The sequence below is a fragment of the Microcaecilia unicolor genome, chromosome 1, assembly GCF_901765095.1.
Source record: "Microcaecilia unicolor chromosome 1, aMicUni1.1, whole genome shotgun sequence".
NCBI classification, from domain to species: Eukaryota; Metazoa; Chordata; class Amphibia; order Gymnophiona; family Siphonopidae; genus Microcaecilia; species Microcaecilia unicolor.
The window spans coordinates 193,380,535-193,405,633 of NC_044031.1; the positions used below are offsets into that span (position 1 = coordinate 193,380,535).

Sequence of the window (25,099 nt, forward strand, 5' to 3'; positions counted from 1 at the left end):
CCAGATAGAATAATCCTGACTACACCTCACAAAAACCAAACCTCTTCACACAGAAGTAATGCACACAAGTGGCACAAAGAACCTACAATACTAGACATAACTTGGTGAGAATTAAATGTGAACCCAATGAACGAGACTCATTCGAACTGATCCGGATCAGATATATAAACACTCGCTCAGTAATAAACAAAAAACAACACCCGGAGTCATGGATAGAAGAAGATCATCTAGGCCTTTCCTTCTCAGGGCACTGGCTCTCAAGGGCTAAGGCGTAATGGATCTGGTTCTTCCACGAGCAAGTTTTAGTCTTCTTGGCAAAAGAAGCGGAGAAATGATGAGGAGCCAAATCCAGTCTGCATATCAAGCACAGCAAGGCCAATCTGACACAATCAATTAGTGGACAACTACTTTCTCTTAACCCTGTACCTTTCCGCCCCTCGTATCACTTTCCATTTATTGTAATTTCCTGTTTGTTAACTAAATGTTGTAAGCCACATTGAGCCTGCAAGTGGTGGGAAATTGTGGGGTATAAATGATATCAATAAATAAATAAAATCCTGTGTATCAGGTCAGGGTCACAGGAGCTAAACCTCAGGCTATAGATGCAAGAGAATATCTAGCCCTGCCAACCCAGACTATCCCTTACAGCTGAAGGTATCTGGAACGCTGGCAAGTCGCCATTAGGTTTAACACTGGGACTCTGCAGTGCTTCACCGACAGACTAAGCTCCCACTCCCGCAGGGTCCAGTATCTGGAGGTTGAGAATGTCTGTCTACCCCCTCTAAATGGTCTGCTTAGAGTGCCAGTAGGTGTAACTCTGTCTGTTCACACAGTTTGCTCATCTCCAAAGAGACTGCTTCAGTCCTGGTAGTTTCCTGTTCATTAACATATGACTCTGTCAGACAGTACATGTACTGCTTTATCCTGAACCTGAGAAAGGAAGTGAAGCAAGGCCAGATGAATAGCTCTCACGTCCAGGTGATTTATGGGTCAATCAGTCTCCTGGGCTGATCAGTGTCCCAGAGCTGCCTTGTCCAAATGCCTCTGAGACTCGTTTCTGTAGCCACCACAGATAAATCTGGTGGGAACAAAGGAATCTCTTCAACAGATGGTGTGGGACTGGCCATCAGTCTAGCAGACTCCAAACTGATGCTGGCAAGGATAGCTGAACCTTGAACCTGTGAGACTGCACAGGAACAGAACAGATAGCATGGGCCATATGTGGGCCCTTGCTTACTGAACAAGCCTCAAAGTTGCTGCCATGGATAGCTGAACCTTGAACCTGTGAGACTGCACAGGAACGGCAAGACAGCATGGACCATATTGAAGTAAATTGGTCAGTAACATAGTAGATGATGCCAGAAAAAGACCTGCACAGTCCATCCAGTCTGCCCAACAAGATAAACTCATATGTGCTACCTTTTGTGTATACCTGACCTTGATTAGTATCTGCCATCCTCACAGCACTAGCCCCACCTCCCAACCACCAGCCCCGCCCCCGGCTCTGCCACACAATTTCTGCTAAACTTCTGAGGATCCATTCCTTCTAAACAGGATTCCTTTATGTTTATCCCACACATTTTTGAATTCTGTTACCATTTTCATCTCCACCACCTCCCGCGGGAGGGCATTCCAAGCATCCACCACTCTCTCCGTGAAAAAGTACTTCCTGACATTTTTCTTGAGTCTGCCCCCCTACAATCTCATTTCATGTCCTCTAGTTTTACTGCCTTCCCATCTCTGGAAAAGGTTCATTTGTGGATTAATACCTTTCAAGTATTTGAACGTCTGTATCTGTTTCTCCTTTCCTCCAAGGTATACATGTTCAGGTCAGCAAGTCTCTCCTCATACGTCTTGTAACGCAAATCCCACACCATTCTCGTACCTTTTCTTTGCACTGCTTCAATTCTTTTTACATCCTTAGCAAGATACAGCCTCCAAAACTGAACACAATACTCCAGGTGGGGCCTTACCAGCGACTTATACAGGGGCATCAACACTTCCTTTATTCTGCTGGTCACACCTCTCTCTATACAGCCTAGCAACCTTCTAGCTACGGCCACCGCCATGTTGCACTGTTTCGTCGCCTTCAGATCCTCAGATACTATCATCCCAAGATCCCTCTCCCAGTCCGTACATATCAGACTCTCACCGCCTAACACATACGTCTCCCGTGGATTCCTACTCCCTAAGTGCATCACTTTGCATTTCTTCGTATTGAATTTTAATTGCCAAACCTTAGACCATTCTTCTAGCTTCTGCAGATCCTTTTTCATGTTTTCCACTCCCTCCTGGGTGTCCACTCTGTTACAAATCTTAGCATCGTCCGCAAAAAGGCAAACTTTACCTTCCAACCCTTTGGCAACCTCACTCACAAATATATTGAACAGAATCGGCCCCAGCACCGATCCCTGAGGCCAGTGGTGTGCTGGAGCCGGCTCGCACGAGCCGCTTGTTAACTTTGCTTGGCTCTTGCGAGCCGGTTGTTGAAACCCGCGAGCCGGCTCTCCTCCCTCCCTCTTCACTCACATCACCGACCTGACAAATTCTTCGGGGCAGGCAGTCTTGCCTGCCCGCTGGAAGTGCTGACTCTCCCCCGCTGGCGCTGCAGGTTCGGGCTTTAAAAATGGCCGCCGAGACTTCCAGAGGCGGCCTCGCGAGACTTTGCCCTTGTAAGTCTCGGCGGCAATTTTGAAGCACGAACCGGCAGCGCCATCAGGGGACTGAGTCAGTGCTTGCAGCGGGCAGGCAAGACTGCCTGCCCCGAAGAATTAAAGGAGTCAGATCGGTGACGGGAGGGAGGGAGGAGAATTCTATTAACAACACGGGAGGGGGTGGCAGGGGAGAGAACTAGGAAGTCGCTGGGCATGGGTGGATCATGAAGGGGAGAGAAGGGTCATCGCTGGGTATGGGTGGATGGAGGGCAGGGGAGAGGAGGGTCACTGATGGATTGGGTGGATGGAGGGCAGGGGAAAGGAGGGTCACTGGGTATATAGGTGCATGCAGGGCAGGGGAGAGGAGGGTCGCTGGACATGGGTGGACGGAGGGCAGGGGAGAGGAGGGTCGCTGGACATGGGTGGACGGAGGGCAGGGGAGAGGAGGGGAGAGAGAAGAAATGCTGGTCATGGATGGAGGGGAGGGAAGAGTGAGGAAGGAGATGAGATAAGGGAAAAGGAAGATAGGAGAAAAACTTCACATGGATGAAGAAAATAGGCAGAAGCTGGATCCACTGGACAGGCAAGTCTGCGGAGGAGCCAGCTTTTACTTACGGATATAGAGCAAGAAATGAAGAAGAAAGGCAGAAAGTAAAGAAATAAATGGAAAGGAAGCCCTGGAAACGGAGTTAAGAGGACAGCAGCAGAATCGGATACTGGGCCAGCATGATCAGAAAAACAGTCACCAGACAACAAAGGTAGAAAAAAAAATCATTTTATTTTCATTATAGTGTTTGGAATATGTTCACTTTGAGAATCGGGTGCTCAACATTAAAAGTTTATATTTATTTACTTATTTATGGCATTTTATCCCACATTAAACATGAATTAGATTGGAACCTGGGATCATTTAATTTTTTTTTCCTGGACAGAGTAATGCATTGCCGCCCCCCCCACCAGCTATAGCCAGCTCTGCAATTTTGGGGCGGCGCAGAGGTGGACCGGGGAGAGAGCCTGTTGTTAAAAATTTACCAGCACACCACTGCCTGAGGCACTCCACTACTCACCTTTCCCTCATCCGAGCGAATTCCATTCACCACCACCCTCTGGCGTTTGTCCGTCAACCAGTTCCTAATCCAGTTCACCACGTCAGGTCCTATCTTCAGCCTGTTCAGTTTATTTAAGAGCATCCTGTGGGGAACCGTGTCAAAAGCTTTGCTGAAATCTAAGTAGATTACGTCTATAGCACGTCCCTGAGTCAATTCTTCGGTCACCCAGTCAAAGAATTCAATGAGATTCGTTTGGCACGATTTCCTTTTGGTAAAACCATGTTTTCTCGGATCTTGCAACTTATTGGCTTCCAGGAAATTCACTATCCTTTCCTTCAGCATCGCTTCCATTACTTTTCCAATAACCGAAGTGAGGCTTACCGGCCTGTAGTTTCCAACTTCCTCCCTATCACCACTTTTGTGAAGAGGGACCACATCTGCCATTCTCCAATCCCACGGAACCTCTCCCGTCTCCAAGAATTTATTAAATAAATCTTTAAGAGGACCTGCCAGAACCTCTCTGAGCTCCCTCAATATCCTGGAGTGGATCCCGTCCGGTCCCACGGCTTTGTCCACCTTTAGCTTTCCAAGTTGTTGATACACACTCTCTTCCGTGAACGGTGCTATATCCACTCCATTCTCATATGTACTTTTGCCAGTCAATCGCAGTCCTTCTCCAGCATTTTCTTCAGTGATGCTAAATAGATACTTTTGTTCTTAGCACATTTGCTTTTTCTTCATCATTATCTACATAGCGGTTCGCAGCATCTTTCAGTCTCACAATTCCCTTTTTAGTTATTTTTCTTTCACTAATATTCCTGAAGACATTTTTGTCAACCCCCCTTATCTTTCTAGCCATTTGTTCTTCTGCTTTCGCCAGACGTATCTTCTCTTGGCTCCTTTCAGTTTCATCCGGTATTCCTCTCCGTGTTCCTCTTCTTGAGTTTTTCTGTATTTCTGGAACACCAAGTCTTTAGCTTTTATTTTCTCAGCCACTTGCTTGGAGAACGATATCGGTTTTCTTTTTCTCTTGCTTTTATTTTCTCTCCTTACATAAAGGTTTGTGGCCCTACTTATAGTTTCTTTCAGCCTGGACCACTGCCCTTTCTCTTCTCGTACGTCCTCCCAGCCCATCAGCTCCTTCTTCAGGTATTTCATTTTACTAAAGTCAGCATGCTTGAAACCCAGGACTTTGAGTTTTGAGTGGCTGGCTTCCACTTCAGCTGTCATATCAAACCAAACTGTTTGATGGGCACCCACTCGGACATTTGACACACTATCCCCATTTGTGAGCACCAGATCCAGTGTCGCTCCCTCCCTCGTGGGTTCCGTCACCATTTGTCTGAGCAGAGCACTTTGGAAAGCATCTACAATCTCTCTACTTCTTTCCGATTCTGCAGATGGAGCCTTCTAATCTACATCCGGCAGACTGAAATCTCCCAGCAACAGCACCTCTCTCTTCTTTCTCAACTTTTAAATATCCACGATCAGATCTTTATCTAATTCCTCCAATTATGTCGGAGGTCTGTAGACAACACCCACGTGGGCAGAGGTTCTATCCTCTCTTTTTAATGTGATCCATATCGCTTCTTCCTTTCCCCAGGCCCCTCTCATTTCAGTAGCTGCGATATCATGTCTCACATATAGAGCTACTCCTCCACCTTTACGACCATCTCTATCCTTCTTAAATAGATTGTAGCCTGGTATGTTTGCATCTCATTCATGGGAATCATTGAGCCATATCTCCGTGATTGCAACAACGTCCAAGTCTGCATCCAACATCAGGGCTTGAAGATCATGAACTTTATTGCTTAGACTTCGAGCATTTGTGGTCATCGCTTTCCATTTACATTTTCTGGTATGTGTTTCAACATTAGTGATTTGGGGGTGTCTTTTCTCTTTTTGTACCTTCATATCTTTTTGTTCCACCTTCATTGCTTTTTCTTCCGCCTCAGTTCTATTATCAGGAACATCACAGTGCTGTAATGGAGCAAAAGAATTCTGTAGGGGCAACACTTGTGAAGGCGGATGCCTCTGTGTCACATAACGAAGTCTGCCTGAGCCTCCTGTGAACCATGTATTCTTAGGTGGTTTTATCCTTTGAGGCAGTGGTGAGAATTTGGTATGATTCTGTGCAGTATGATTTTGTGCAGTCCTAGAAGCTGTTTTAAGTGCATCCAATTCCTGATTTACCTTACTGAGCTCCTGTTTCAAACTAGTGAGCTGAAGACAGATATGACAAGCCTTAAGTCTCTAGATGATTGGCCTTGAAACTACAGCACCACAATTATTACAGAGAATAAAAGTCATCCTGACTGGTTGAAATGGGTATGAACAGGTGTACTATGATGGGGTTAACAGTCTGCAAGATTGCTTGTGTGTGACAGGAGTAAAGTTAATGAGTTTTGGCTTGTCTATTTATGAACGGATTATAAGTCCCAGTGAGTCAGCCAAGTGCTGTATCAAAAACGTTATCTAGGTATGACCAGAACTGATACAGTCTGATCAAAGAATTTCCAGTTGATTTAACTTTCAAATTCCATTAGAATATAACTGGGATTGGCAGAACCTTTCCACAAAGTTAGAATGTTACAGGACTGGAAGCAGTTAGAAAAGTGTATCCTCTATCATAGCTAAGCAGGAAAGGAAAGAGGGTAGATCTATGGGTATAGTTGATTGATAATGATTTTTGATTATCCTGCCAATATGGTACTGCCAACGGTGAGAGAAGCTTGATGAACAAGTTTAGGGAAGAGAAGGTAAAATGGTATCCTATGTGATATATAATGAGAATAGCAGCCAATGTATATGTTAACAGAGGTCCTTTTTATCTAGAGCATTAAGCCCGTGATGGTGACATACCAAATGACAATGTGGAAATACTCTTCCAAAAGATCAAGAGAGTTTCTTTCCAGAAATATGGGACTATCAAGGAAGTGCTGACCCCCATAGAAATCCAGAATGATCTGTAAAGTTCCCTCTTTCATAGTGATGACAAAATAAATTGAATAATGGCTCCCAGAGTAAGCAGGCAATGCAAGGTCTCCCTTATTGCAAGTTGCTTTGGCCCTGCCCCACAAGGGAACACCAAAAAGGCTTTTAAAACAGGTGCACAGGCCAACTGAACCACCTCCAGGACCCACTGATAAGGGGTAATGAGGGTCTACTGCCAGTGTAAAAGGCAAAACCTACCTCCCACCAGTTACAATGTGGAGGGAACCTGTTGAATCTCACTGGGCACCCTTGGCCTCTCTGAAAAGGTTGATGGGGGTGGGGGATAAGAGCCTAAACTACCCAGCCTTCTTGCCTCCCAAAAGGACTGGCCTTTCTGAGAAACCAACAAGGAATGAAAGGAACTCTTCTTACTGGAACAGGGACAGCCTCAGTCTCTAGGCCCAATCCTCCCTTTGGAAGCCCTAGAGGACCACGTATCCTTCAGGTTTTGCTGAGGTCTGACTTCTGCCAGGTCCTTATCAACCTGCTCCAGATCTTCGCCAAAGAAAACATGCCCATGAAAGGAGAGTTTGCTAAGGTGTACCTTAGAGGCAGCATCAGTTGACCAATTTCTAAGCCACAGCCATCTATGAACCACCACACACAAGGCCAGCGAGTACAAAGAGGTATGAATGAGGTCATACCAAACATCTACCACAAAGGCTGCCCCTGACTCCAGAAAGGCCACATCTGGCAATGGGAGAAGCTGTTGGACCATCTGGGTCACATAACTATAAATACCGCAGTCTGTACCTCCAAGAAAGCAGCTCAAGAAGGAACTCACTCTTACAGCTGTAGGCTTGTGTAAGGGCAATACCACCCTTCACCAGGATGCTGGTGGTTTTGGTGACGTCACCAAAGCGTAAACCCTAGGGACCTTGAATAACATCTCCAGGCCATCATCCCCTCGAGAATCAGGCCTTGGGCCTCCCACTACGTCAGCATCAGACCTGATAGAACCTTATGGAGGGGAAAGGCTTTCAGAGGCACCTTCAGACCCTCCAAAATAGGGTCAATCTGAAGCCCCTATGGTCAGAACTCCGGCGCTGTACTGAACAGAGCTGGAGAAGCACTAGAACAGTGCAGCAGAACTCACTAATGCTCAACGCTAATGAGATGCAAATATATGCACGCTCATAGCACTGAGCGTTAGGAAGTGGTTTGTAAGTTAGGGGGAAGATGGTGCCTGGCGCATGTGCTCAAGAGTTGTGCGTTAAGCACACTCCTGAGCACATGCCCAGAACATCAGAGGGGAGAGGAAGGAAGGAGGAGGAAGAGGTGCCAGTTGTAAGGCAGCACTGAGGTGTGGAGACAGAGTGAACTCTGAAGTGAAATCAATGTCTGAGTGTTTGGAAAAGAATAAGATTAACATCTTGAACAGGCTAAGAGGCATATTTTCAAAGCACTTAGCCTCCCAAAGTTCCATAGAAACCTATGGAACTTAGCCTCCCAAAGTGCTTTGAAAATATGCCTCTAAGGGTGCCAATACTGACAATCTGAACGAACAATTGCACTGGACCAAAGGTGAGGCCCTGACAAATTCCTTCACAACTACCGGATTTTCACTTGGGTTATGATATTGATTACCCGATTTATCTATTTGTTTTTACGTCTATGTGAAACAATGTTAACAACGTATACTGTCACTTAATGCCAGCTCTGAGATGGCGTAAGGTTTCCCCTGGTAAGGGCATCCTTGTTTCCCCGCACTGTTCTCTGAGCATTGGTGCGCTTGCTGTTCCCCACACTAGAGCCCTCTGAGCATTCTGTACTAGCAACTGAGGGTGCTAGTTCAGTGCTAATGGCCTCTAGCACTCATATTTGCTTCTGAGCACCAGGCCTGAGGCTGATTCTGCTACTGCCAAAGGAATTGCAAGGATTGTCAACACTTGGTCTATGAGGGAGGACAACTCCCCTTGACAAGACAAATGCACTATTGCAGATACAAAGTACTTCTCAAAAGAGACCTCTCCAGACTGGAGAGAAGCCCGCAAAGGGCAATCCCGCCTGGGAAAACATCTGTCCCCCAAACACCCTCCATGAAAGAGTACAGGGAAATCCTGGATGGACCAGCAGCACCTGCCATTTCTGGGGACAGTGGCCACTTTGTCTGGAAACTAGTTTCAAGTTTCTTCAATATTGTTTACACCACTCTTTGGGTATTTTCTGAGTGGTTCACAATTACTAATTAAAGCAAGGTACGAAAATTAGAGAAAGTGTGAAAAGAGAAAAAAGGAGGAGCTCCATTTTTTTTATAGGAACATCACAAGAAAGGGAAAAGGCTGGGCAGCTGTTTGCTTGGGTGCCCCTAGGACCCAACCCAAGGATAGCTTCCTCACTGGCCATGCCCTTGGACCTTGAAGAGTGCTTGTCTAAGATGCTGTTATATATGGACTATCCACTCATCTGTCTGGTATTTTGTGATTATTTGTGCTTCCTTTTTGGTTTTCTCTTTTTGATACTCAGATTGGAACGATTGGTTAGCATGTGACTGCGTTGTGGAATTCTCCCCACAATAAGGCTCAACTGCTAATGATAAAGGCAACTCTTAATAAATTGCTTCTTCAGAGGGCAAAAAAGTCAGCTGATTGTTATGGGAATAAAAGCGGGAGACTATTGGCCAGACTACCTAAGTCAGGGAGGAGTTCCCCAAAGATTTTAGCACTATGCAATGCTCAAGGACATTTAGTACACGATAGGGAAATTAATACAATTTTATCAGAACCTTTATCAATCAGATACTACTGCAGGGTTAGATCCAGATACCTATTTGTCAAGTGTCAAATTACCCAGTTCCGAGTACTTCTCAAGCAGCTAATCTGAACCATCTTATCAAGGAAGATAAAGTCACACGGACTATTAATAGCAGCTTGTGGTAAAAGGCATCTGGCCCTGATAGTTATAGAGCTCGAGTTTTATAAGCTTTTGGCTTCAGATACTGCTAAACTTCTTAAGGCGATGCTCAATGTGATTATAGATTCTAAATGTTTACCTGTGAGTGTGGCACAAATCAGTTTTCCCTAAACTGAGCAAGGATCCCTCCCTCCCTGAATCATACAGACCCATTTCATTGCTTTATTTTGAGGCTAAATTATTGGCCATGGTGCTGGCTAACAGGCTGGCATGGGAGCTTCCCACATTACTGCTGTCTCACAAGTGGGATTTGTACGTGGCCGCTATGTAGTTAAAACTATACAACAGATTCTTACTATGTTGGAGGCATTAGGCTACTCTTCCACTTCAAAATACCAAACAACAATTAGAAATTTGGAATTCCCTTTCATTGTTCTTATATGGGAAGATTAATCTATACCATATGATACTATTCCCACGCTGGCTGTTATGTCCACAAAAACGTTCCAATCTAGGTTACACGACATGATTTATGAGTTTTAAATAAAGAACTCACCAAATTTTTGTGCAGGGGAGAGAAAAACTAAGATTCGGTTGGAGTTCCTGTATGGAAACTGGGCAGCTGGTGGTTTGGGTCTCCCCAAAGTGCATCTTTATAATATAGAATGTCCTCTACTACATCTGAAACACTGGGTAATTGAGACTTAAGTACATAACTATTGCCATACTGGGACAGACTGAAGGTCTATCAAGCCCAACATCCTGTTTCCAATAGAGGCCAATCCAGGTCACAAGTACCTGGCAAGATCCCAAAACAGTACAATACATATTATGCTGCTTATTTAGAAATAAGCAGAGGATTTTCCCCAAGTCCATATTAATAATGGTCTATGGATTTTTCCTTTAGAAAGCCATCCAAACCTTTTTTAAACCCCGCTAAACTAACTGCTTTTACTACATTCTCTGGCAATGAATTCCAGAGTTTAATCACATGTTGAGTGAAGAAATATTTTCTCCAATTCGTTTTAAATTTACCACTTTGTAGCTCCATTGTGTGCTCCCTAGTCATAGTAACATAGTAAATGACGGCAGATAAAGACCTGTATGGTCCATTCAGTCTGCCTAACAAGATCAACTCATTTTACGTGGTATGTGATACTTTGTATGTATACCAGAGTTTGATTTGTCCTTGCCTTTCTCAGGGCACAGACCGTAGAAGTCTGCCCAGCACTCTTCTTGTACTAAATGTTCTGAAGCTAATGTCAAAGCCCCTTAAAATTTACACTCAAGCCCAGACTGTGTAAGTCTGCCCAGCATCGGTTTCGCTTCCCAATTACCGGCGTCGCCACCCAATCTCTTCTAAGATTCTGGGAATCCATTCCTTCTAAACAGGATTCCTTTGTGTTTATCCCAAGCTTGTTTGAATTCCATTACCATTTTCATCTCCACCACCTCCCGCGGGAGGGCATTCCACGTATCCACCACCCTCTCTGTGAAAAAAATACTTCCTGACATTACTCCTAAGTCTGTCCTCATTCAACCTCAATTCATGTGTTCTAGTTCTACCGCCTTTCTGTCTCTGAAAAAGGTTCGCTTGTGGATTAATACCTTTCAAATATTTCAAATAGTCCTAGTATTTTTGGAAAGAGTAAACAAGCGATTCACATTTACCCATTCCACTCCTCTCATTATTTTAGACCTCTATCATAGCCCTCCTCAGCCAGATTTAGAGCCCTAGCCGCTTTAGCCTTTACATAAGAACATAAGAATAGCCATACTGAGTAAGACCAGTGGTTCATCTAGCCCAGTATCCTGTTTTCCAAACAGTGGCAAAGCCAGGTCACAAGTACCAGGCAGAAACCTCATAGGAAAGTCGTCCCATCCCCTTTATCATTTTCGTCGCCCTTCTCTGCACCTTTTCTAATTCAACTATATCTTTTGTGAGATGCAGTGACCAGAATTGAACACAATATTTGAGGTGCGGTTGCACCATGGAGCGATACAAAGGCATTATAATATCCTAATTTTTGTTTTCCATTCCTTTAATAATAATACCTAACATTCTATTTCCTTTCTTAGCCGCCGCCGCACACTGAGCAGAGGGTTTCAACGTATCATCAACGATGACGCCTAGATCCCTTTCCTGGTCAGTGACTCCTAATTTGGGTTCCTCTTTCCCACATGCATCACTTTGCACTTGCTCACATTAAATGTCATCTGCCATTTAGATGCCCAGTCTCGTAAGGCCCTCTTGTAAATTTTCAAAATCCTCTTGCAATTTAACAACTTTGAATAACTTTGTGTCATCACCAAATTTAATTACCTCACTAGTTACATCCATATCTAGATCATTTATACATATGTTAAAAAACAGCGGTCCCAGCACACACCCCTGGGGAACCCCATTATCTACCCTTCTCCATTGAGAATACTGACCATTTAACCCTATCTCTGTTTTCTATCCTTTAACCAGTTCTTAACCCACAATAGGACACTCCGTCCTATCCCATGGCTCTCCAATTTCTTCTGGAGTCTTTCATGAGGTACTTTGTCAAATGCCTTGTTGAAAATCCAGATACACAATATCGACCAGCTCACCTTTATCCACATTTGTTCACCCCTTCAAAGAAATTTAATAGATTGGTGAGGCAAGATTTCCCTTCACTAAATCCATATTGGCTCTGTCTCATTAATCCATGCTTTTAAATATGCTCTGTAATTTTGTTCTTTATAATAGTCTCTACCATTTTGCCCAGCACCGACATCAGGCTCACCAGTCTATAATTTCTCGTATCTCCTCTGAAACCTTTTTTTAAAAAACTTGGCGTTACAGTGGCCACCCTCCAATCTTCCGGTACCATGCTTGATTTTAAAGATAAATTACATATTACTAACAATAGTTCTGCAAGTTCATTTTTCAATTCTATCAGTACTCTGGGATGAATACCATCTAATCCAGGATGAATTTTACTCCCTGGATCATGGAACAGGATTTTGTAAAAGCCGTTATACTCATACTTTTTTTTTTTTTTTACTGTAAGCATTTAGGAGCTCTCTCTCTCCCAACAATTAAAGCAAAGTGTTTTGCTCAAGTCTATGTGTGCTACTTGGCAGATTCTTCTGTCCTACTGGCATAAAAATTCAGGCAATACTGACTTTCTGCCTATTTTTGGTAATCAGGCTTTTACACCTGGCATGGACACTTCTGTTTTTCTTAGATGGGGACAGAGTGGTTGTCCACATGTTGCAGATTTTCTTTCAGAGATGGGCACTTTGAAACTTTTAATCTCATACTGCAGACACCAGGTATATTACCAGGGGATATTTCTGCATTACGTAGTGGGTCTATTATATTTCACAAATGCATAAAAATAATTGTACTACTGGAATTTCTGATCTTCGTTCTTTTTTCACACCTGTTGGCCAGTTTTACATATGTTTCGAGTTTATTTAAATCTCTCGTTTTATTAAACCATAGAAGCAATTTGAGATTATGGTAGATAAATGGAATACTGTGTTAGATATCAGGTTTAGGGTTGATGACCTTATCAAAACATTTAAACTCCCAATAGTGATGCACAATGCTTATTGCAGAGAATGCCACTTTTGAATCCTGACCAGAGCCTACTTTTCAACTGAACAAGCTTGCTCTGTTGGACGTATGAATTCTCCTCTCTATGCTAAATGAGGTGCTGAAGACAATTTTTTGTCTAATGCTTTCTGGATATGTACTCACATACAAACGTTTTGGCACCAGTTGTTGACATTTTTGGAGAACATACTTCATAAATCTTTAGTACCTTCCCCACAAGGTTTATTATTCGGGAAACTAGAGCAGTGTGGCTCTTCATTTGTTGTTCTTTTGTAACATATAACTTTCAATAAAAAGATCTCACACTAATATTATCAATAACAGTACCTGGCCACCGTTGCCTGTATTTCTGAGATGATTGTGGAGAAGCTTAGTAGCTCCATCTTGAAACGTTTTTGGTAAAGCTCCCAGCAACATCGTAAACTCTGGAGTGTTGAGTTGGAACAAAGCAATTAGCACTGACTGTGCAGCCTGCAAAACAAATAAAAATTAATTTATTTGGCTTAACACACCTTTATGGTTAAGGATATTGTTTATAGAGTGGAATAAATGCATCATAATCCTGGGATGAGTAAACATGGGTCTAGCCCAGATATGGGGAGGAAGACAATGAGGGTCCAGAGGTGATAATCCTCTCTCAGAGGCCAAAGTAGCAAGTAGAAGCGACATGCTCTCTGAAGTGCAGGCGTGGACAAAGTTCACCACTTCAGACTGGACAGAAAGCTCTTGTGGACTGCTTTTTGCCCACGTCTGTCCTCATGCCAATGTTTATAGAAAAACAAAACTGGAGTAATGCCTATACTAGCATTCATGGCACACATACGAGTTTTGAAAATTAAGAAATTTCTTAATTTCTGAACTCATAGTACACAATATTATGAAAGGGAATGAAAGAAAAATGTATATAAAAGGGAAAGGGATTTGATATACTGCTTTTCTGCAATTACAATCAACATGGTTTAAATATTATATATAAGTTACTTATTTTGTACCTGGGGCAATGGAGGGCTAAGCAACTTGCCCAAGAGTAATGAGGAGCTGCAATAGGAATATACGCATGATGATAAAAGTGTTTTTTGGTCTCATTTTCAGTCTATAGTATTATAACATTTTCTGTTAATTTAGCTGGGTAGTCAGTAAAATTAGCCAGGCAGCACAACTATTCAAAAGGTCCTGGGGAGAAAACAATGTGAAGTACCTATATATTAAGTTCTACATCTCCTTGAATATTGACATTTTATTGTGTCAGTGTGTTTGATTTCTATGTATTTAAATGATTACATTTTTTCCACATCAACATACGTTTCAACAGAAAATGTTTTTGGGGGGCAAAGCAACACACACATAAAAACCAAACACAAATGCAACAATTGCATAAGTCTCCATCATCAAGTTTTAGATTTGATTTGTCTCTGCTCTTTTAGTTAATTAGTTATCTTTTATGAACTAGGTTTATTCTTCTTACTCCTACATCTTTTTCCTATTTTAGAATGGAGTTCCTCTCTCTCTCCTCCTTTTTGTTTATATGATACTAGTAAAAAAAGCCCCGTTTCTGATGCAAATGAAACGGGGGGGGGGGGGGGGGGGGGGGGGGGGGGGGGGCTAGCAAGGTTTTCTTCAGAGTGTGCATGTGGGAGTGTGTGTGTCCCTGCCCCCTCCCCCTCCGAGTCCAATCCTTCAGGCCCAGAAGCACAAAACCTAACGAGCCCACAACTTGCGTTTTAAACTGGTTCCAGCCAGTTTAAAACGCAAGTAGTTCACCCCGGGCATGCACTAAGGGCATTTTCCCTGCCACGGTAGCAGGCAACGAAAACGGAATGCAAATGTTTGAAAAGCTATTATAATGAGCTGCAGTACCGTTGCAGCCCATTATAATCAGATGCACTACCGTTTTTCCGATTCCCTTACCATAGGAACCCTAACGAGATGTCTGACCTCTTGTTAGGGCTCCTGTGAGGGAATCGGGAAAGGAAAAGGGCCCCCAAAAAGGTAAAAAAAAAAAAAAAAAAAAAAGCAGGGAGCGCAGGTGAGGGGCATCCTTTAAGGACGTACTCTCCCTGCACTTCTGAGAGACGTCTTTTTTTTTTTTTTTTTTGCAGTTTTTTGTTCTGCCGGCGCTCGTGTTTTTTGCCCCCCTTCTTGAGAGTCTTCGCCGCGCCACTTACCCCTCAACAGCGAAATTTTTCTATTTTCCTGGTTGCCGGAGAATCGGGACGTCCCTTTAGATTAGGCTCCTCTTCCTGGTCTCTTCAGCCAATCAGAGCGCGTTTCGCTGACAACAGCCAGCTAAGCCCGCTTTGATTGGCTGAAGAGACCAGGAAGAGGAGCCTATTCTAAAGGGACATCCCGATTCTCCGACTCAGGTACCGAAGGACTAGAGAATGCAAGTGAGCTACAACGAGTAGCTCATTTGCATTCCCTCTCGTTGATGCATTCCCGTTCCCTACCGATTCGCTATGGAATCGGTAGGGAACGGGAATTACCAATGTCTTTCATGCATCTGGGCCTCAGTGTTAAGTTTCCTGCTGTTCTGTGTTTGTGTTACAGAGAGAGTGAGGGCTGTTTTCCTTCACTCATGGGGAAACCAGATATCTCTGGCGCTTCACACTTCCGGCTGGAGGCTTCAGTGGTGCCTTTTATATATATAGAACATAGAAGATTGTACACTGCCTAGAAAGTTATACTCATAGGCAGTATATCAAGCTTTTAATAAACTTGAAACCTAGTGTCAATACTTGATTAAGTACCTTTGGAACAAATTACAGCTGTCATTGTGAAAGGATTCTTCCAACCTTGCCCGCCTAGATTTTTTAATACTAGCACATTGTTCTTTAAAGAAAAAAAAAAACTGTTCAAGCTCTGGCCAGTTTCTTGAGAAATACTACAGCTTTTCAACTGGATTGAGGTCACAGTTGTGACTGGGCTACTCAAGGACATTTACTTTTTGGTTTCTTAGCTTCTCCACTATAGAGCGAAGATACTTACCTGTAGCAGGTATTCACCGAGGACAGCAGGCTGATTGTTCTCACATGTGGGGCGGCGTCCACGGTGGCCCCAGGAACGGAGATTTTTCAGCAAAATCTAAAAAAACTCTGCGACAGCCAGTAGGGTGCGGGATGGACGTACTGCGCATGTGCAGCCATCTTCCTACCCGCGCGCCTCGGTTCCCGCCTCAGTTAAATGAAAAGCAAATAAAGAATAAAACAACTGCAATGGGGAGGTGGGTGGGTTGGTGAGAACAATCAGCCTGCTGTCCTTGGAGAATACCTGCTACGGGTAAGTACCTTCGCTTTCTCCAAGGACAAGCAGGCTGCTTGTTCTCACATGTGGGGTATCCCTAGCAACCAGGCTCACTCAAAACAAGAAAGAAAGTCAATGGGCCTCGCAACGGCGAGGACATAACAAAGATTGACCCTACGAAGAAACAACTGAGAGTGCAGCCTGAACAGAATAAAAATGGGCCTAGGGGGGTGGAGTTGGATTCTAGACCCTAACAGATTCTGCAGCACGACTAACCAAACCGACTGTCGAGTCGGGAATCCTGCTGAAGGTAGTAATGAGAGGTGAATGTGTGGACTGATGACCACATTGCAGCCTTGCAAATGTCTTCTATAGTGGCTGACTATGAGCCGTGACATGACCCTCAGTACCGGGCCTGTCTGAAGATAGACGCACCAACACCTCTTGTATGGAGGGTGAGCGCTCCTCCCGGCTTTCGACGCCCCAGAGCTCCAGTACCGTGTCTCGAAGGAGACCGGTGCGATGCTTCTTCGCCTTCGCTTGAAGCAACGTCACAGGTACTCCTCGGTACTGACGAGGACGTGGAATCACACGCCTCCTCGGGGACGGGTCCGACATTGGTCGGTCCCGGTGGGCCTGCACAGCAGGAGCCTTCGAGACAGGTGGAGACCCACCGATGGCTCACTACTCCCAGCTAAAGGTGAAGTTGGACAGCCGTACCTGTGCTCCTGATGTCAATGTCATCCCCGGTGCCGGTATCGACGCCCGCAGACCATTCGATACCAATGTCGACGTCGAGGAATCAGTCAGAGCTCCGAAAAGACAGTCCCGAAGAGCTCTCTCGACGCCTGTGTCCGTTTTTTCAAACTCAGACAAAGCTTGCAAGCGTTCTGGGCGATGGTCGGGCCAAGGCACTGGATGCACAGGAGTACGGTCCAGTGCCCGAGATCGACCCCTGGGCACCGAGCACACTTCTTCCGCTGGGAGGCTTCGATGACATCAGCGGAAAATTGCGGCCTGCGAAATCAAACGGCCGATTGTGTCAACCAAGGGCATTAAAAGGAGTACCGGGACGTGCGGCCAAAGAAGGCCATAACGTAAATAAAAGGAAACTTACCAGAGGACAAAAACTAAGAAAAAAGAGGATTTCCTTTTTAAAAAAAAAAAAATTGGAAAGAAAAAAGACAAAAAAGGTGACGTAAAACAAAAAGGAAAGCGGTAACACAACGCGAAAGGTGCCTAAGTTTTTTCTGGGACTGAGGTAGAGACACAGACACGCTGCCTATCTCCACCACGGAAAAGAAAAAACTTGAGGCTGGGACGGAGGCGCGTGGGCGGGAAGATGGCCACGCATGCGCAGTATGTCCGTCCCGCACCCTTCTGGCTGTCTCAGAGGTTTTTTTTAGATTTTGCTGGAAAATCTTCGTTCCTGGGGGCCGCCGACCCACATGTGAGAACAAGCAGCCTGCTTGTCCTCGGAGAACTTTGGTTTACGTCATGTTGAAAGGGGAACTTTCATTCCCGGTTCAGCTTTCTTTACACAGAGCAGCAGGTTTTCCTCAAAAAACTTTTCTGTGCTTTTCTCCATTCATCTCTTCTTTCATGGTAAGTGCCCCTCAGTTACTGACAATGAGAAACATCATTATAACATGATGCTGCCATTACCATGTTTTACAGTAGGGATTGTGTTCTCTGGTTGATGTGCTGTATTGAGTTTGCACCAAAAGTAACAATTTGCATTCAGACCAAAACATTTTATTTTAGTTTTATCACATCCCAAACTTTGTGCTACATACTATGGTGTTTCTCTTAGGATCCAAGGTGGTTTCGTAGACTAATGGCCTCCTTCTTGACAGTTTACTGTACAGGTCAGGTTGTGAATTGCCTGGGATTCCACTGCCTCAATTTGACCAGTCAAGGCAATGGAAACCTGTGGCACTTTCGAAGCTGATACTGGCCTCTTAGTTTCCTCCAGTTTGGAGGAACTAAATCCAGTTTGGATGACTGCCTGATTTAAGAAGGGTCTTGGTGGTGTGATATACATTTCAAATCTTAATAACTATTGTGATATTCATGGACTATGAAATTATTTTTTCCTCATCCTTTCATCCGTGGCCTTTTCCCAATTTTGTTCTCAAGTTTTTTTTTTTTTTTTTTGTCAACTCCTTGGTGCTCATGGTTGAGTCTTTGCTTTTGAAATGCAAATAGGAACCAACAGGAACTGCTGAATTTATCCTGTCAACATGTGAATCAACATAACTTAACTTAGGTGGGGCTAATTCACTTGATGGCGATTTGTTACTCCATAGATGTACAGGGTGGGGTTTGACACTTACCAATCAAGTTATTTCATGGTTTTTTTTCCTACATTTTCTAACCATGTCTGGGATATACTTATCACCTGGCAGCTATGCGTCAGAATGTGCAGATACATGGACAAACACACTTCTAATGCATTTTACTTCTACTACTACTACTACTATTTAGCATTTCTATAGCTATAAGACCACAAAAGGAGAACATTTTGGAAAGGAGTGTAACTTTCTATAACCAATGCAGCTTCATTGGCTCCCTATCCATTTCGCATTCAGTTCAAACTTCTCTTACTGACTTACAAATGCATTCACTCTGCAGCTCCTTTATACCTCTTCACTCTCATCTCTCCTCCACTCCTCCCCGGGAACTCGTTCATTGGGCAAAATCTCTCTTATCTGCACCCTTCTCCTCCACCGCTAACTCCAGACTCCGTTCCTTCTATCTTGCTGCACCGTATGCTGGAATAAAACTTCATGAGCCAGTACGCCAAGCCTCATCTCTGGCCATCTTCAAATTTGGCTAAAAACCCACCTCTTCGATGCTGCTTTAACTCCTAACCCTTCAGCTGTCCCTATCCCTGATATGTCCTGTCTGTCCTAACCCTTTATCCTTACTTGTCCTGTCTGTCTGTCATAATTAGATTGTAAGCTCTATTGAGCAGGGACTGTTCTCCATGTTCAAGTGTGAAGCACTGCGTACGTCGGTAGCGCTATAGAAATGATAAGTAGTAGTAGTACTGCTATACTGCAGGGGCCCTCAAATCTAGTCCTGAGGTCCACAACCAGCTGGGTTTCAGAATTTCCACAATGAATATTCATGAGATCTATTTGCATGCAATGTAAGCAGTGAATGTAATAGACTCCACACATCTTGTGGAACTCCTGAAACCAGGCTGGGTTGTGAACCTCGAAGACTAGATTTGAGGGCCCTTGCTCTATTGATTTATTTTGTTTTAAATAAATTTAAAAAAAATCGCACACAACCTATGTTCAAGATCTCTGACCATGCTATGGATGTTTTGTAAGGCAAGATCAAGAGTGAATTACCCAAAACACCTAATGAGAGAGAGGTAAAACTACACAATCAATGAGGAATATCCCTCAAATTCCCCTATCTCCACTGACCCAATCACCACTCCCTCCTTCATATCTCTCTCACCCAGAATATAATATATCCTTCCTCACCTACAAGAAAGAGCTTAAAAATGCAACTCCTGATTAATCTTGACTAGACTGCTAAGGATTATGTCTCGGATGGAAGGGTCTGTTTATAAAGCCAAGTTTTTGCTTTTTTTCCTAAAAAGTACCTAAATTCCATCATAGCACAACTTCTTGGGCAAATAATTCTCAAAATAGTTAAGTGCTGTTTGTAGGTTGCCAGAAAATCTAATTCTCAGCAGCGTGGGCTTATTTTAACAATGACCTGGTGGTCTACAGTAGGACGGGTAGGAGTGATCACAAATCTCTCCTGCATGTGCCGGCTCCAGTTTGAAAATCATGGCCGCAACTGATGTTGAATTGCTCTACAAGGGTGTTAGGAGACTACACCAAAAGGGGAGATAAGTTTACTATACCTTATTTTGAAACCTATCAACACAGATAACCTCTTCTTGAAGAACTTTGCTTAATACTGTCCCCTGTGTCACAGAGTCCCCAACACATCGTGTCATCTGCAAATTTAATCACCTCATTCATCGTTTCCATTTCCAGATCATTATAAATATGTTGAATAGAAATGGTCCCAGTACAGATCCCTGCAACATTCTACTATTCACATTCCTTCATTGGGAAAATGGCCATTAACCCTACCCTCTGCTCTCTGTCCAATAACCAATTCTTAATCCACAGAAGGACCATTGCCTCCTAAACCAGGACTCCTTAATTTTCTCAGGAGTCTCTCAAGGTACTTTGTCAAAAGCTTTCTGAAAATCTAGATACACTACACCACTGGCTACCTTTATTGACATGTTTATTCACACCTTCAAGAAATGAAGCAATTGGTGAAGCATTGCTGACTCTGTGCCATTAAACTATGCTTGTCTACATTTTCCGTATTTTATTCTTTATAATAATTTCCACTGTTTTGCTCGGCACTGAAGTCAGGCTTATCAGTCTGTAATTTTCTCGGATCACCCCTGGAGCCCTTTTAAAAACTGGTGTCACATTGGTTATGCTCCAGTCTTCAGTTACTAAGGACAATTTTTATGACAGTTTACAGATCACTAACAGCAGATCAGCAATTTCATGTTTGAGTTCTTTCAATACCCTGAGGTGTATTCCATTTGGTTCAGGTGATTTATCAATCTTGAACTTGTCAATGTGGCTCAGTACATCTTCCAGGTTCACCGAGATTTCTTTCAGTTCCTTGCATCATCACTCCTGAAAACCATTTCTAGTATAGGTAGATCTCTTACATCTTCTTCCGTAAAGACCGAAGCAAATAATTCATTCAATCACTCCGCTATGGCTTTGAACTCCCAAGTGCTCCTTTTTTGCTCCTTCCTGATCTAACACTCACACAGATTCTCTCAGGCTTCTTGCTTCTGATATAGCTGAAAAAAGTGTTACTATGAGTTTTCATCTCTACGGCAAGTTTTCTTCATATTTTCTTTAGCTTTCTTTGTCAATGCTTTATCAGAATTGACAGTGATATGTTGCTTCTTATTTCTTCATTTGGATCCTTTTTTCAACTTCATTTTCCTATGTCTGGGATATATTTATAACCTGGCTGCTATGCAATAAAAGGTGAACATTTTCCCTGATTCAGATTTGACCTGAACATAATTGTGTTGGAAAATGTACGACACAGGGGCTGCTTCATGAAAGAATTAAATCCATATAAGGGGAGAACAACACTGGAAATTCAGCGTCATCAATACCAAGGTAAAAAAACCAAAACAAAAATAAACCCTGAACCTCTTACACACAAAATACCTGATACATTAGCAACTAGAAATATTAGCAGCCTTAGACAAAAGACCCTAGATGCACAGGATCCAAAACACAGATTGATTCTCAAATTTAAAAAGGCACTTACAGGGAAACTTTAAGAAAAATGTAACTTCCACCACCAATACACTATGTTTAAAGCAGCAGGAAAGCCTTATGACTAACTGAGTCACCCTGGCTATATTAGGAAACATCAAAGCTGTCTGCTCACAGAAGGGAATAGTAATTGTTTATACAGTCCCTTTTCAATTAATATGTTTGCCATTGAGGCAGCAGGCTTGGCACACACCATACAAAGATAGAATACAGATAAAGGAGTTAGTTAATGTCTTCATTCTTGAACTCTAAAATCTCAATTTCCAGAAGCAACTAACTATGCCAAGTTTCCTCAGATATAACTGAGCAGAGGTCTGCCACATACTAGCATGAACTAGTGCACTTGCTTTAATGAACAGACAACATATTTAAGCACAAATGCCATTAAATAAGTCATTAAGAAAATTTGCTCATAAAAGATATCACCCCTCCTTCTTCCCTTTCCTGAAAGCAACGCTAGAACTGAAGCCCACTGGTAGAAACTGGAAGCCCTAATACACAAATATATATTGCGGCCTCACTGTCTTCAATTAATCCAGTTGAACTTTACTCCTAACAGATGTACTTACGGTACTATTAGTGCCTGCCTTCATGTTTATTTTTCCAGTCTACATAAAAGTATTATAACTCTTCCACTGGAAAGTTTTCAAGAACAAAATCAGAGTTTATTGTTCAAGAATCAATACAGTGGTCTCTCTTTCTTAATATTTAGCTTCTATTTATGAGACATGCATTTAAGTCAAATATATTAAATAATTTCTGTGCTTTATCATTATGTATTCTTACAAGACGTAAAGCTCGTTACAACTGGCGACATTTCTGTTGTGCGTAATGTAATGAAATAGCCAAACGGGCAATAAGTTTTATTTCTGAAATGTAAAGAGAGAGAGAGAGAGAGTGAGAGTGAGAGTGTGTATATGTGTGAGAGTGAGTGTGTGAGAGAGACAGAGAACATGTGTGTGTGTGTGCGACAAAGTGTCTGTGTGTGCGTCTGTGTGAAAGAGAGAGAGTGTGAGAGTGAGTTGAGAGACAGAGTGTGTATATGTGTGTGTGCGTCTGTGTGAAAGTGAGTTGAGAGATACAGAGAGTGAGAGTGTGTATATGTGTGTGAGAAAGACATAGAAAGTGTGTGCGTGTGCGTCTGTGTGCAAGAGAGAGAATGAGTGAGTTGAGAGACACAGAGTGTGTATATGTGTGTGAGACAGATAAAGTGTGTGTGTGTGCGTCAGTGTGAAAGAGTGTGAGAGTGAGTTCAGAGACAGAGTGTGCCCCCCCTGTAGCCCGATTCTCCTCTCTCCCCTACCCCCCCTCCAGCCACCCAGCGATTCTCCTCTCTCCCCTGCCCCCCCTCTCCAGCCACCCAGCGATTCTCCTCTCTCCCCTGCCCCCCCTCCAGCCACCCAGCGATTCTCCTCTCTCCCCTGCCTCCCCTCCAGGCACCCAGCGATACTCCTCTGCCCCCCTGTAGCCACCCAGCGATTCTCCTTTCTCCCCTGCCCCCCCTCCAGGCACCCACCGATTCTTCGTTGCTCCTTTGAAAGCCCTGCCCGTCTGTAGCCTTCCCTTCAAGTTCGTTCCCTCCGAGTCCCGCCTTCTGACGTCATTTCCTCTTTCCACGAGGGCAGGACTCTGACGGAATTCCCTGGAAGGGAAGGCTACAGGCGGCCAGGGCTTTCAAAGGAGCGACGGAGACTCGGTGGGTGCCTGGGGGGGGGGGCATGGGCGAGAGGAAAATCGCTGGGTGGCAATGACGGACCGGGCAGGCGAGTTGGTCGTTTGTTACAGACCGCCATTAATCCGCTGGTCCTGCCTCTACGTGCTACTGTTACTGCCTCTAACAACGTCGAGACTCGGGATAGATCTGTGATGTGCTGCGCTGTTCTGCGCATGCGCGGCACATCGGTCACTCTTCACTTATATAGTAGGATTCTATAACACCTTTCATCTTGGATCCAGGAACACAGAATCTGTCTAACCCTCTCTGATTAGCCCTGAGAACAGCAGTTAAACATATATAACTACATAACTATAACATGGGGGTTTTATAGTTTAATGTAAATGGGTATTTTCTGCTACAAAATATTTACAAAACCGTATTTTGCATAGGACATACAGGTCAAAAAATGGTTATCAGAGGCATTTAACATTACTCAACTCTTTGAACATACAACCTTCTGTAAAACACATACAAGAACATGCAGGGAGTAACATGTCCACTGAGAGGAGCCATTTTACAAACATGTTTAAAAAAATAAAGAAGAGCATCATCATTGGGGATTTTGCCCATTTTAGCATTGATCTTTAGATGTTAGTGCTGGCTTTGAAACTTACACCTGTGAACATCAGTACAGTATTTATATGTGAGAGTGCTTTTTTTTTTTTCCTCCAACAAAACTGGACCAGTCTGTTAAGAAGCTGAGTGAAAACTCTTTGGGAATTTCTAAGGAGGATTTAAATACACAGAGATAAGTGCAATTGCTTAGTCAATTGCATGTCCAAATGAACAGTTAAGAGACAATACTGCCTTGGAGCAGGTATAAATGACATCTGTATTTTTAAAAATTATACATGTATTGATATTGTAAACTTGGAAACACACATAAAACATGCTCACAACCCATGCCACTTCCAACCCATGTGTGCGGTAGCTTTTACAATGTAAAGACTGTGCAAGACTCCTAAAATGACCTCCAAAACTTTCTAGATTTATGTACTAGGATATGGTTACTTATATAAGGATTTTTTGCTACAAAAAAAATAATTGGTAGTCTGAAAATGAGACAACACTTAATCATCATGTTTATATACATTTTTCAAGTCCCCCAATAAACATATTGTCCACCATGACATTATGAAATGCTATAATTTTCAAAACTCATGCAAAATTTTAAGTCACTATCTTACTATAGTATTTTAAAATTACTCTGCAATTGTATAGCACTGAAAACACAACTGAAATGACAACTGTTAATCTTCTCACTTGCACCCCCTCTCCCCCAAACCAAAAAAGGCAGTTAACACAGTTTGAGACAGTTCTGGGGAGAGAGGGGTGTGTTGAAAAATTTGTTTGGGAAGTATGTTTCATACACCTTTATCAATACCTGGAAGTGTTCTAGGAGCTTTTTATACAATACTCACCCTAACGTTTGGAAGTAAGAACAAACAGCAAGCCTTAGAAAAACAGGTATGATGCTTTGGGTCCTGCAAATTTTAACAGGTTCTAACCACTAAAATGGATAATTCCCTGAATCCAAGACTCTGCATTTTGTACTAGTTTTTAATTCCAAATTTGTATAACATAAGATTTGATTAATTTTAATGACAGGTAAGATGATTAGTTAGGGACATCACCTTGAC

At 43.2% G+C, this 25,099-nt stretch overlaps 1 protein-coding gene across 1 annotated transcript in view; it reads right to left on the minus strand.

Moving 5' to 3' along the window:
• Positions 1-25,099, minus strand: part of CLASP2 (cytoplasmic linker associated protein 2) — a 977,269-nt gene that overhangs the window by 140,061 nt on the left and 812,109 nt on the right. The window contains 1 exon segment of the mRNA XM_030203481.1: positions 13,470-13,613. Within this exon segment, the coding sequence (XP_030059341.1) occupies positions 13,470-13,613 (144 nt within the window).